We start from the raw sequence: 14,659 nt of genomic DNA, 5'->3' as shown, positions 1-14,659 counted from the left end.
CAAAAACACCTGGCATCTCTGATTTTCCGTATTGTTGATTGCGGGAGAATATATCTCGCAAGGTGCATGAAAAACGCCGTAGAAGTGCGCGGGTATAACCAATCATGTTGGTGTCTTCTACAAAAAGTGCGCAAATTCAATTTCCGCACTTTTTGTAGAAGATATTACCGCGATTGGACGTACCCGCGCACTTCAACAAGAATTTTTCGCGAGAAAATTTGTCGCAATCAACAATATTAATGATCAAAAAAATGGTAGCTTTTCATAGACCTGTTTTAAGTAGCAGGCAGAGTATCGATACAGCTGGTATCGATGCTCCGCCCTCGATATCAGCCTGGCATCGATGCCACCACGAAAAAATTATCGATACTCAAGTATCGATACTTTGCAATTTTTGGCCAATGCTTTCCAATCCCTTGCTCAAATGGCAACTCACCGGTGCGCTTGCTCTACAGAGCTTGTCATTTCTAGCTGTCAGTTGCTGTTCACGTAAAACGCTAATAATCATTTTTCTCTGAAAGGACAATATATTTACGTTTTCCAATTTCGCTTGTAATCATTCAGGTAACCAAAATTATTCTTTTATTTTTCAACCTAAGGTACATTTGACTACCAAAAATTTACTCACGGTTTCAGGTTCTTACATTCAAAATTGATCAATATGCCAGATCATCTAGGGGATGATATGCGGAAAATTAAGTCCGACAGCAAAGAAGTTGAACCGGAAATTGAAGGTAAAGAATAGATTGCAAAATTTTAATAAACCCGATTGCTAACTTGATTCATTTATGATGAAAGCTCTTGATGACGTGGATATTGAGTTGTTAAAAACCTACGTAAGTATTTGGATATATGTTAGCAGTCAAAATTTCAGTGTTTTTCCATTGCACATAACCTGGAACGTTACAGGGGCAAGGTCAGTATCACAAGGCCATAAAACAAATTGAGGAAGACATACAGAAAGCTATCAAGCAAGTCAATGAATTAACTGGTATTAAGGAGAGTGATACAGGTTTGGCTCCGCCTGCGCTTTGGGATCTTGCGGCTGATAAGCAAATTCTACAAAATGAGCAACCATTACAGGTATTTTTTTGGATTTTAGCTTTAATTCGATCACGCCAATTTTTCTCAGTAGGGTAAGCAAAAGTTGTTTATACGTCGATAATTGCACAAATGCATTTCTTGTAAATAAAGTTTGCATTGAACTAAATTTCATATTTACCACAGGTCGCACGTTGTACTAAAATAATCAATGCTGATTCGGACGATCCAAAATATATTATCAATGTGAAACAATTTGCAAAATTCGTCGTTGACTTAGCTGATTCTGTTGCACCAACCGATATTGAGGAAGGAATGCGTGTTGGGTATGTAAATAGCATTCATGTTTTTATGATGAAAGTCTTAAATACAAAGCCGGCTTAAGGGTTGTGGGGGCCCGGGACCAAGTAATACGTTGCGGCCCCTTTTCAGTTGTCAAAATTTCAATTAGGGAACACGTCTTAAAAATAAAAGTTAAAGAAAGGTTATAAAAGAATTGTGTTATAGCGAATTTCTTTATTCCACCAGCTCACCTCGTTTTGACCTGGAAGCGCACTAACTGCTGTCAAAACCCTTCTTTATTCGCTCGATTTTGACCCAGTTTTGACCTGCCGTGCTGCCTGAAGCGCACTGTAAAACATGTCACCTTCAACCTACAGACGGTGTTATGAACAGATATGCAAAGAGTGAGGTCGAAAACTCCAAGTGAACCGTCAAATCGAGGCTCCAAGTGTGCAAAGTAAACAAACTCATGCGTGTTACTTTTCGTACAGAATGTGTGTTGCGATCAGTTTAAATTCTGTGAATCACGTGCAATTATGGTTTCGTCATGCTCATGTTATGAGTGATGCATTGGAAATTATTATAATTGTATGAACAAGCACTGAAACTCAGTAATATATCCTTACGAAGTTTCGAAATTTCATTACACTTTCTAGTGCGTATGAAAAGTCATGCGAAAATAAATGTGGTTGCCAGGATTGTTTAAAATAAAATATTAGCAAAGGGTTGCCATATTTACTGCTTTTCTCTTTGCGTATCTCTTTATAACACAGTCTCTACTTCAACCCACCACCGCACGTGCTAAGTTCGTAAACAATTGTTTGGCATCTCTTTCTTACTTGTATCTTAAATGGCGATGACGTTTTATTATTCTTCGGCAGTTTTGCCCGCACACAGTGGAATAAAGAAATTTGCTATTAGTTTTGTCCAGGATTTTTTTTTTTTTTTTGCTGGAAGTGAACTTTTGTTGGAGCCCCCAGAGTGTGGGGGCCCGGGGGCTATGCCTCGTTCAATCCGGCTATGCTTATATTTTTAGGGCGTCGAACGCCTTCGGCAGTAGTTTTCTTTGGTTGCTTTTCTGCAGCAGTCACGCAAAAGTTTGCCGAAGACTTTTGATGCCCTATATATGAGCCGTTGCGCAATAAAGTGGTCTAAAGACCATATTTTTCGAAAATGAGTTTTTTGCATAAACCGCATCTACTCAAGAAGCTGAAGTTGGGAGATTAAGTAAATTTCTGAAAATCGAATTTTAAAGCTGATTTTTTCCGTGTTGAAAATTCGTCCGAAACAGAATGGCCATTTTGTTTCGGAACAGAGTGGTCTATGTACATAAATCGATGGAATACTATCATGTAACACGTAACATCTAGCATATTACATGTGATAAGGAACATGCCACTTATTTTGTACATGTCACACGTGATATGTAACATGTTACACGTAATGTAACACGAAAAATGTAACATGTAAAATATTATGTAATATGTAATATCTTGTGTTACATGTAACGTAACACGTGACATCTTACATGTGACATGCTATATGTATCATATAACATGTGACACTAGCCATTTTATACGATTTACCGTCATTTTCTTTGTCATTTACCGGGTTTGTATATATAGACCACTCTGTTCCGAAACGATTCGAGGATCCAAGTGATTATATATATGAAGTCAGAGTGGTCTATGTACATTGGTGGGATAAAATCACCGATTTCGCAAAGAAACTGTTAATTTTATGTATCCCAATGTTAAACCACTTCATAACCTTTATATTAGAACATTTTTTTTGAAAGAATCCGTTGAACAGAATTTTATTCAGAGATTTTTCGAAAATTGCTTCTCCTGAACAATTTGCTCGATGGCACATAGACCACTCTGGTTCGCAGCGGCTCATATATTACGAAGAAACGATTTATGGTTTTGTTCCTGCTGTTTTTTTTTTCAGGTCTATACAGTTTAAATTGTTTCTGATTTTATGCACTTAGAGCCTTTTTCATGTTTTTTTAGGGTTGATCGCAACAAATATCAGATTCATATTCCTCTTCCTCCAAAAATAGATCCAACAGTAACAATGATGCAAGTGGAGGAAAAACCGGACGTTACTTATAGTGACGTTGGAGGGTGCAAAGAACAAATAGAAAAGTTACGTGAAGTTGTTGAAACTCCATTGTTGCATCCGGAAAAATTTGTCAATCTTGGCATTGAACCACCAAAAGGTGTTTTGCTGTTTGGTCCTCCAGGCACTGGGAAAACTTTGTGTGCAAGAGCTGTAGCAAATCGCACTGATGCTTGCTTTATTCGTGTTATTGGGTCAGAATTAGTCCAAAAATATGTCGGCGAAGGAGCTCGTATGGTACGTGAGTTGTTTGAAATGGCTCGTTCGAAAAAAGCTTGTCTTATTTTCTTTGATGAGATTGACGCCATAGGAGGTGCACGTTTTGACGATGGTGCTGGAGGTGACAATGAAGTACAGAGAACTATGTTAGAGCTAATCAATCAGTTGGATGGTTTCGATCCGCGGGGAAACATAAAGGTTCTAATGGCAACAAACCGACCGGACACTCTGGATCCGGCTCTAATGCGACCAGGAAGATTGGATCGTAAGGTAGAATTTGGCCTTCCAGATTTGGAAGGAAGAACGCACATTTTTAAAATTCATGCTCGATCAATGTCAGTTGAAAGAGATATTCGTTTCGAATTACTTGCTCGTTTGTGTCCTAATTCCACTGGTGCAGAAATTCGTTCGGTTTGCACAGAAGCTGGTATGTTCGCTATTAGAGCCAGACGCAAAGTTGCAACGGAGAAAGATTTCCTCGAGGCAGTGAATAAAGTCATTAAAAGTTATGCGAAATTCAGCGCTACTCCTAGATATATGACATATAATTGAATGGGTTATTTAATGTGTACCATTATCGCTTTTGTGTTCCATAAATAAAAAAAACAATGTCGATGACGTAGTTACTTCACTTCTTACCGAAATTTCCGTGATGATAAATATTTTACATTTTTAAACTCAGAAGCGCGTTCGGTATTTTTTAACATTTAATCATGAAGTTTTTTGTAGGGGGGAAAGCTCATCAAAACTTCCGGCCCTCTCCGTAGCACATACTACGGAGAGCCAGGTGGACACCCACCAATTACCTGTCGATCTTCCTAACTGGAAAACGTCTGCAAACTATCTCTAATAATGATATTTCGTCCACTGTATCACAAGCAATTGCGAATAGATGGGCGATGGAGAGATATTGAGTGCATTGGGTACAGTGCCAAGTCCCCCCTGGGTGGCGCTAAACGATGAGAGCGAGAATGGACGAACACGTATGACAACGGAAAGGGGAGCCTCACCGGACTCTTGGCTGGATTTGGGATACTATGCTGCCCCTTCACAAATCAATCATGAAATTAACCAACCTTTTTTGTTTATTTTTTGTTTTCTTTTTTTTATTTCTTTTCTTTATTCTTTTTATTTTATTTGTTTTTCTTTTTTTTCTCTTCTTTTTTTGATTTTTTTTTCTTTCTTCTTTTTTATTGTTTTTTTTTTCTTTTTTTTCCTTCTTTTCTTTTCTTTCTATTTTTTTTTCTTTTTTTTCTTTTTTTGTTTTGTTTTTTTTTTACCCGTTACTAACACTTCAATTTCTTTCCTTCCTTTCGTTTCCACACCCATCATAATTTGGAACACACTCGAGCACATGCACATGACAACAAATAATGTGGAACATAACGGAGACGACACTAATGGAAAGCACAACATTGCGCACCGAAGGAGGAACAGATAAGCAAACTATTTATTATTTTTATTATTGTTATTATTACTATTATTATCATCACTATTGTTATTATTATTATTACTAACGTATTTCTTACTATCGTTATTATTACTATTACTATTGTTATCATTACTTTTATTACTATTATTATTACTATTAATACTATTAGCAGTATTAGCATTATTATTGTTATTGTTATCATAATTATTATTAGTATTAACATTAACATCAATTACTATTACAGGTCGGACTCGATTCTCCGCAGACTCGATTATCCGGAATATTAGTCTCGATAACCCGGAATTTTATTACATTTTATTTATTTATTTATTTTTTTTTGTTCGTTTTTAATTTTTATTTCGAAATTTTACCCTTACCATCCTTCCTGGCATATTTGTGACCATTTATGTCACTACGCCACAGAAATAATTTCTGGTTACGCCACTGCATTTTACAAGTAAAATAAATAAAAGAAAATATTTATTTTATGTTCGTTAATAGCAAATTTGAATATTTTTTCTGTGATTCGATTATCCGGAAAACTCGATTATCCGGAATGTAATTTTTTTTTGATGTTCCGGATAATCGAGTCCGACCTGTACTGCTATCATTATTATTATTATCATTATTGTCACGACGAGACCCCTCATCGTTAGCAACGCTTCACTATGCAGCGCAGCTTCAGCTGCCAGTGTATGGTGACAGAACCGAGAAACGTCATGAGCGAGAACAAACGAGAAGAATGAGCAGCGAGGATTCAATTAAAACGTGTCGGATTTAACTTGCCATAAATCGAATTAATTTCGTTAAGATTAACAGTTTCATTTCAAATAGTTCTTCATGCAAAATCAATTTAAAACCGTGCATTTCTTAAATCTAAAATTAAACCTAAAGTAAGTACGGATAAATCGATAAAAGTAACTTAATAGTAATTCTAACCCTAAAATTAGTACGGAGAATAATTATCACAGATAACGCGTAGAACCATCATAACAGGCCGTACCACTTCCTGAAAAGTACACCAAATTTGTAAGTCAATTAATTAAAATCTGTTAGACCTAACTGAGAATAAAAATTTAATTGCAGCTTAAAGCTCACATACAATCGAGAAACGTGTTGCTCAATTAGAGTTGGTGATCCTAACCCAACATTTCTTTAAGAAATTTGTTAGGGTATCGGAAGTATGGCTGAGAAAAATTCCCCGCATAACTGCCAGTCGTGTGAGCGACCGGACTCTGCGGAAACTGAGATGGTCCAATGCGAAAAGTGTAAACTGTGCGCATTTTGGATGCGCTGGTGTCAACGAGCAAATCCGGCAATCGGGTACTACCTATTTGTGTAAGCCATGCGCGAAGCAAAAGAAATCCAAGGAGAATAGGACACGTTCAAAGACCGGCTCGAGGAGGGGAAAAAAACAAAGCTGTCACGTCGGAAAGCGTAACATCTAGTGTCCGGGCGGCAACGTTAATGGAACAGGTAAAGCTTATCGAAGAGGAGCGGAAAATTGAAGAAGAAGCTTTACTTGAAGAGCAAGGAATGAAAAAACGACAATTAGAAGAAGTTGAGCGACAGTTGGAAGAAGCAAAACAGCTTCGCGAACGTAAATTACGGGACGAATTAGAGTTGAAGCGGAAACAGCAGTAAATTAGAAAACAATCGTTTGAGAAGCGACAAGCTATTATCCGTCAGCTAGCGGAAGCAGGCAGTGGAGGTGATTCGGTTGTGGACTCTGACCAAAAGGTGAATGATTGGTTACATGGACAGAGCCCCGAAAGCGTAAATGGAAATCGAGAGAGTTTATGTGGAAGTCAGCAATACTTAGATGGAACTCGGCAAAAGGAAACACCCACACGAATGCTAACGCAAACGCAAATTGCGGCGAGGCAGGTACTAGGGAAAGAATTGCCCTTATTCAGTGGGAATCCGGAAGATTGGCCCATCTTCATAAGCAACTTCGAGCAGTCGACCGCTACCTGCGGTTATTCAGATGCGGAAAACTTAATAAGACTGCAACGTTGCTTAAAGGGTAATGCTCTGGAATCAGTGAGAAGCCGATTACTTTTGCCAACCAGTGTACCGCACGTCGTTCAGACCCTGCGTACTCTTTTTGGAAGACCAGATCTGCTTATTAGACCCTTGTTGGGCAAAATGAATCAAATTTCGCCCCCCAGACACGACCGATTAGAAACCATCGTACACTTTGGTGTGGCAGTGCAAAGTCTAGTTGACCATCTTAAAGCAGCACAGCAGTTCGACCACCTTTCAAATCCGGTGCTTCTGCATGAGTTGGTGGAGAAATTGCCCGGCCCGTTGCGTCTCGATTGGGCAGTTTACAAAAACCACCATAAACCTGCTACACTCGACACCTTTGGTGAATTTATGTACGGATTGGTAACAGCAGACAGTGAAGTTTCGTATAGTGTCCCAGGATTCCCTGCTCAAAAAATCGTCACTGGCAATGAACCCAGAAACCACAAACCAAGAGGTGGAAATACGATGATTGTACAACCACCCACCGTGGATGAAAATTCGACTTCCACAGCTAGCAGTGTTCCGACCAACACCAAATCAAGTAAAACCTGCCTGTCTTGTGGCCGAGCAGGACACCGAGTTATTGACTGTCAACAGTTCAACGCTGTTAGCGTAGATGAACGTTGGAAGTTAGTGCAGCTAAAAAGACTCTGCAGAACGTGCCTAAACAGCCACGGCAAATGGCCTTGCCGATCGTGGAATGGTTGCGGCGTTAATCAATGTCGACAGAAACACCACACCCTTCTACACTCTATCACTCCTTCTGAGGGAATAAATGTTTCTTCTAGCCATGTAACTTCTGGTGACGTACAATAGGATCAATACCTCCCAAACTGTTTATGCCTTCATTGACGAAGGGTCGTCCTACACTCTGCTGGACGAATCGGTTGCAAAACAATTAGGAGTTACTGGGAAATCAGAACCACTTACTTTAAAGTGGACTGGAAATATTACACGAGTCGAGCCAAAGCCACAAGGTGTGCAGGTCAGCATTTCCGGTAAAAATATTATTTCTCAGTACACACTCAAACGCACGAACGGTTAGACGTCTTGTGCTTCCGACACAGAGTTTGAAATACCGCGACCTAGCAAATCGATTTCCTCATCTACGTGGCCTTCCGTTCAACGACTACGAGTTAGTTGAACCTAAATTGCTGATTGGTTTGGACAATTTGTGATTATGCGTCCCATTAAAGGTGCATGAAGGGGGACAATCACAACCTATTGGTGCAAAATGTCGACTGGGGTGGAGCATTTATGGGTACGTCCCAAGCAAATCTCAACCACCTGCGATTGTTGGGTTTTACATTGGGTCGGTTTCTGATCGAGATCGTGAGTTAAACGAACAACTTCGAGATTATTTTGCTCTCGAAGATGCCGGAGTAGTCGGGCCAAATAAAGTTTTGGAGTCAACTGAAGAGAAACGCGCGATACAATTGCTGCAAGAGACAACTCGTCGCACACCCACTGGGCCGAACTTTGAAACAGGCCTTTTATGGAACACTGAAGATCCGAAATTTCCCGACAGCTACCCCATGGCTGTCCGACGTCTGGAGCCTCTAGAGCGTCAACTTCAACGAGAGCGTGGATTGCAAGAGCGGGCTCGTGAGCAGATTGCGGACTACGAAAGGAAAGGTTATGCACACCGGGCGAGTTTAGCCGAATTGACTTCTGTTGAACCGAACCGCGTGTGGTACCTCCCGCTAGGCGTTGTAAAAAATCCCAGAAAACCCGAAAAGATTCGTTTGATCTGGGACGCAGCCGCTAAGGTCGGTGGTGTTTCTTTCCACTCGCGGCTTTTAAAAGGACCGGATTTGTTAACCCCGCTCCCGATGGTCTTGAGCCAGTTCCGCCAATATCCGGTAGCGATGAGTGGTGACGTTATGGAAATGTTCCATCAACTTAAAATACGTTTTCCCGATTGCCAATCGCAACGCTTTTTATTCCGTCAGTGTCCCACGGACCCTCCTCAGGTATACATTATGGATGTCGCCACCTTTGGATCGTCCTGCTCTCCTGCATCGGCGCAGTATGTAAAAAACACCAATGCTGATGAGTTCGCCAGGATCTACCCCAGAGCCGCTGCAGCCATCAAGCAAAAGCACTATGTAGATGACTACCTGGATAGTTTCAAGACGACCGAGGAAGCGATTAAGGTAGTTAACGAAGTCAAACTAGTGCACTCCAAAGGAGGTTTCACTCTTCGCCACTTTCTGTCTAATGCACCCCAAGGTCTACAAGGAATAGGCGAAGTAAGAGAGGCGGAATTCAAAAACTTACATCTAGAACGCGACGGGTAGACCGCATCGGTGCTCGGGATGCAGTGGATTCCTAAGGAAGATGTGTTTATTAATGCTTTCGGCACGCGAGAAGATTTACAGTACATTTTAAACGATAATCATGTTCCCACCAAGCGTGAGGTGGCCAGGGTGGTAATGAGCCTTTTTGACCCGCTTGGTCTTATCGCCTTTTTTCTGGTACACGGTAAAATCCTAATCCCCAGATTCGCCTGATGGAAAATATTCATAAACATCACAGCTTCACAATTGGTCAACGGTTCTGTTGGAGTGATGCGAGCACTGTGCTCGCTTGGGTGCGATCTCCTGATCATCGGCGTTATCACAAATTTGTCGCCGTTCGAGTTGGCGAAATCTTATCATCCACGCAACAATCAGAGTGGAGGTGGGTACCAACAAAGCAGAACGTGGCAGATCTTGCCACAAAGTGGAATAACAACCCGAATATGTCTGTAAACAACCCCTGGTTTCAAGGACCAGCCTTCCTCTACGAACCAGAAGTGCACTGGCCTAAGCAGAGAATGATAGTTCAACGGAAGAAGAACTCCGCCCCACCCACTTCCACGCGGCACACTTCACTCCAAATATGAAATTCAACAGATTCGATCGATGGACCAAAATGCAACGTGTGGCCGCATATGTGTTCCGCGGCATCGATAACTTTCGCAGACGTCTAACCAAAAATGAATTAGAACTTGGTCATCTCACCAGTGACGAGCTCCGACGGGCTGAAGAAGCATTACTAAAAACGGCTCAAAGTGAGTTTTACGCAAACGAAATCGCAATACTCGCCAAGACCTGGATCACCTGAAAATTGCCATGCTACTGTGGACAAAACGAGCCCAATCTACACTTCATGTCCGTTTCTGGATGAAAAGAGCATTCTACGAAGCCGTGGTCGAATCGGTGCAGCACCATATGCACCAACCGAAGCTAAGTTCCCAATCATTCTTCCAAATCAACAGCTAATTACTTTCCTTCTTGTTGACTGGTATCACCGCCGTTTCCGTCACGCCAATCGCGAGACCATCTTCAACGAGATCCGCCAGCGGTTCCAGATATCTGCTTTAAGACGACTGCTAGCTAAAGTTGAACGAGCTTGCGCCTTCTGCCGACTAGCAAAGGCGATCCCAAGACCGCCAACGATGGCTCCACTGCCTGAGATGCGTCTGACAGCCTTTATTCGACCATTTACCTTTACCGGATTGGACTACTTTGGCCCTGTGTTTGCAAAAGTAAGTAGAAGAAACATGAAACGTTGGGTGGCCCTCTTCACTTGCCTCACGACTAGGGCGGTACACATGGAGGTAGTGCACTCGTTAAGCACAGAGTCGAGTATAATGGCTGTGCAACGTTTTGTGGCACGCAGAGGTTTGCCCAGAGAGTTCTAGAGCGACAATGCCACATGTTTTCAAGACACCAGTAACGAGTTGAAGGCACAAAAAGAGACAAGAGACAAAGCTCTTTCTGCAAAATTTACGACCGCCCAAACGACATGGAAATTTATCCCACCCGCAGCACCGCACATGGGGGGTGCGTGGGAAAGACTTGTCGGGTCGGTAAAAGTGGCAATTGGAGCGGTTCTAAATGGTCCGCGGCAGCCTGACGATGAAACACTGGAGACAATACTGTTAGAAGCGGAAAGGATGATTAACTCTAGACCGCTTACCTTCATCCCCTTGGAATCCGCGGATCAAGAAGCCTTAACCCCTAACCACTTTTTGTTAGGAAATTCTTCCGGAGAGATATTTTTGCCAACCGAGAAGTTGGAAAGTCGTTCTACACTAAGAAGTAGTTGGAAGCTAGCAAGGTACATCACGGATGAGTTTTAGCGCAGGTGGCTCAAAGAATACCTCTCCATGATTACGCAAAGATGCAAGTGGTTCCAAGACGTAAAGGATCTGGCAGTTGATGACTTGGTTCTGGTGGTTAACGGAACGGCGAGGAACCAGTGGCTACGGGGAAGGATCGAGCGTGTTTTTCCGGGACGGGATGGCAGAGTACGCCAAGCGTTGGTTCAAACATCTTCGGGTACTTTACGTAGACCAGCAGTAAAATTGGCTGTATTAGACGTCGAGGTTGATGGTAAACCCGGATTCGGCACTTCAGAAGCATCCGATACTCACCAAGGTTTACGGGCGGGGGTATGTCACGACGAGACCCCTCATCGTTAGCAACGCTTCACTATGCAGCGCAGCTTCAGCTGCCAGTGGTATGGTGACAGAACCGAGAAACGTCATGAGCGAGAACAAACGAGAAGAATGAGCAGCGAGGATTCAATTAAAACGTGTCGAATTTAACTTGCCATAAATCAAAATTAATTTCGTTAAGATTAACAGTTTCATTTCAAATAGTTCTTCATGCAAAATCAATTTAAAACCGTGCATAACAACGACCATCATTGCGAGCACACTTGTCACTACAAATTCACAACTATCAAAACAGCGTAATACGCTACCATCATTCTCACATTACATGAACACCTATTGATTTTCAAAAGAAATTTGCAATTAAATACATTGTCATATGATTTCATCTTCCACCTCCTCTCTGCAATGTATCTGAAACTAGTGGGACGGCGTCAAACCTACGCCTGCTAGTGGAAGAAGCCGGTGCGCTACACGGTCTAGCGCATATCCAAAGTTACGATGCTCATCGTTGCCTAGGATATCGGATAGGCTTAGTAGGTTATCACTCACCGAAAGCAGATGGGCAGGCAGCGGCCAGCCAGAGTGATAATCGATCAATTACAATTACACTTTAATCATGAAGTTTTTTGTAGTATTACGTCTCAGTTTAGTAGAGTAGCTGTGCAAAGTGTAAAGAAAAATGTGCCCTTTTCAAATGCATAAACTCTTACTACCATTCTGAGCTCGAAAAAACTAAAGACCTACGTGAAAGTGAAAAATAAAAACACAACGTTTTTGCTACCAAGGCAGCGATTAAAACATTAAAGCAATCCTTGGAATATCGAGTCGCTAGAAGAAGTAAATAATATTTTCACTCTGTTATTAGTCTTTGACAAGAATAGACGTAATTTCTATAAGTTCCCAACTTGTTCTTTTAAAATATAACATTTTGGCGACGAGTTTCGAAGGCCTGAAGTTACAAGAAGAGAAGACCAATGAGCGCCAATAACGGAAATCTGAGCGAAGATGAAAACTTTTTTGGGGGAGAAGTTCCTGAAGCTTCGTTGCCGGAGGTTATGCGTCAGATGACACTCCAGAACAGTCGTCTGATGGCCCTTTTGGATCAAGTCACCAGAGGGGCAAATCCAGCAGCATAGCGAAGCTCACCGGAGCACATAATTGAATCTCTTTCCGCCGCAATTAAGGAGTTTCATTTCGAACCAGAAAACGGGTTAACGTTCGACCGTTGGTTTTTCAAATACGAAGATCTCTTCAGGCAGGATGGCAAAAACCTGGATGACCCGGCGAAAGTGCGGCTTATGCTGCGCAGTCTCAGTGTTCCAGGTCACGAGAAATTATTAAATTATCACCTGCCTAACCAGCCACGCGATTTTAATTTTGATCAAGTTGTGGACAAATTGAAGGCGATTTTCAGACAGCAAAAATCACTATTTAGCAAACGCTATGATTGCTTTCAAACCATCAAGAACGAAGCCGACGATTTCGTAACGTACGCTAGGGTTGTCAACCGGCAGTACGAAGAATTTGAACTACAGAAACTCTCATCAAACCAGTTCAAGAGTCTGGTGTTCATCTGTGGTCTCAAGTCAACAAAGGACGCCGACATCAGGATACGACTCCTATCGAAGCTCGAGTCCGATTCTACCGATACCAATATTGAAGGTTTGGTGACCGAATGTCAGCGCCTCTCAAACCTTAAGCATGATGTGGCGTTAGTGGAGAAGAAGCATTCATCTTCGGCGGTTCGTCAGTTCAAAAAGCAATCCAACCAATCAAAATCGGCGACAGCAGACAGTAAAGTACCTCTGTCTCCATGCTGGCAATGTGGAGCCATGCACTTCGTGAAGGATTGTCAGTTCTCCAAACATGCCTGCAAGCAATGTGGAAAAGTGGGTCACAAGGAAGGCTACTGCAGCTGCTCGTCAAAATCTTCTGCATCAACGTCCGCAGGCGACAAGAAGGTCAGCAAGAAAGACAAGAAAGCACACATGAAAACTATTCAGCCAGTGAAGCGTATTCAGAGCCGTAGAAGTACTTGACCGTCAACTTCAACGGTGTTCAAGCAGAACTTCAGCTTGACTGTGGCCGATATTTCGGTGATTTCGCAAGCCGTATGGAAAAAGATTGGTGAACCTACAGTCAATTCCACACAAATGTAGGCAACAACCGCATCTGGAAAACCTCTGGATTTGGTAGGAGAGTTCACTACATCTATCACCATTAGTAATGTCACACGAATCGAGCATTGTTACGTCACTACGGTTTACGATCTCAATGTGGTTGGTCTGGACTGGATGGACGCATTCAATCTTTGGCCAAAGCCACTTGTTGCACATTGCAATAAGGTGAACCTTTTCAATTTTCTCCGTGATGATCAGCACTTCCTCACTCGTTTCCCTGAAGTTTTCAAGGACGGTTTGGGCCACAAACTAAAGTTGGTCTAAACCTTAAACCAGATACCCAACCAAATTTTCGACCAAAGCGACCAGTTCCTTTTCACGCTACTCAAAAAGTGGAAAAGCAGTTGGAACGACTTCAACGTTTGGATTACACCCATCGACTTTTCTGACTGGGCAGCTCCGATCGTGGTTGTCAAGAAACCAGGTGGCAAGGTACGCATCTGCGCCGATTACTCCACTGGACTCAACGCGGCACTAGAAGCGAACTACTACCTTCTTCCAACGCCTGAAGAAATTTTTACTAAACTTGCCAGTAAACGTGTTTTCAGAATCATAGATCTCTCGGACGCGTATCTGCAAGTAGAAGTGGATGACGAGTCAAAAAAGCTGCTAACAATCAACATTCACCGGGGTCTATTCCGTTTCAACCGATTGGCACCTGGACTGAAGTCGGCGCCTGGGGCATTCCAGCAAAAAGCAAAGCAAAGCCTTGGTGCTACATTCCGTAACGGAACTCGACCTTCTGTTTATTATTCACAGACTTCGCAGCCAACTGTTGAGTGTGCAGGACAATTGGGGGGCTAGCGCTAAGATCCTACTGACACTAAGGGTCTCTCCCGAGCCGAGACTCGAACCTACGACGACTGGCTTGTTAAGACAGCATCGTACCTCGAGACCAGCTGGGGA

At 42.2% G+C, this 14,659-nt stretch overlaps 1 protein-coding gene and 1 long non-coding RNA gene across 3 annotated transcripts; both read left to right on the top strand.

Annotated features, from left to right (window-relative positions):
- Nucleotides 1-406: 406 nt before the first annotated feature.
- LOC129723982 (26S proteasome regulatory subunit 7) lies at nt 407-4,278 on the top strand. Of its 2 annotated transcripts, XM_055678524.1 has the most exons (6): nt 407-564; nt 637-734; nt 799-836; nt 910-1,083; nt 1,228-1,367; nt 3,336-4,278. In XM_055678524.1, exons 2-6 carry the CDS (start codon nt 662-664, stop codon nt 4,213-4,215), a joined length of 1,305 nt encoding a protein of 434 aa, XP_055534499.1. In that variant the 5' UTR covers nt 407-564; nt 637-661; the 3' UTR covers nt 4,216-4,278. The 2 variants fall into 2 exon arrangements, with proteins under 2 accessions (XP_055534499.1, XP_055534498.1); XM_055678523.1 differs by having other exon boundaries at nt 457-734.
- Nucleotides 4,279-5,836: 1,558 nt separating this feature from the next.
- Nucleotides 5,837-6,624, top strand: LOC129725256 (uncharacterized). The gene is made up of 3 exons (XR_008728040.1): nt 5,837-5,988; nt 6,046-6,124; nt 6,182-6,624. It is a non-coding gene; the product is annotated as an uncharacterized LOC129725256 (long non-coding RNA).
- Nucleotides 6,625-14,659: the final 8,035 nt, after the last annotated feature.

This window comes from Wyeomyia smithii, chromosome 2, assembly GCF_029784165.1.
Source record: "Wyeomyia smithii strain HCP4-BCI-WySm-NY-G18 chromosome 2, ASM2978416v1, whole genome shotgun sequence".
Classification (NCBI taxonomy): Eukaryota; Metazoa; Arthropoda; class Insecta; order Diptera; family Culicidae; genus Wyeomyia; species Wyeomyia smithii.
This window is presented reverse-complemented; position numbering and strand designations above follow the sequence as displayed.

Coding starts and splice junctions, on each gene's coding strand:
- LOC129723982 (XM_055678524.1), top strand. CDS start 662: ATGCCAGATCATCTAGGGGATGATATGCGGAAAATTAAGTCCGACAGC. Junction 837..909: donor TTGAGTTGTTAAAAACCTAC/GTAAGTATTTGG, acceptor GGAACGTTACAG/GGGCAAGGTCAGTATCACAA. Junction 1,368..3,335: donor GAGGAAGGAATGCGTGTTGG/GTATGTAAATAG, acceptor ATGTTTTTTTAG/GGTTGATCGCAACAAATATC.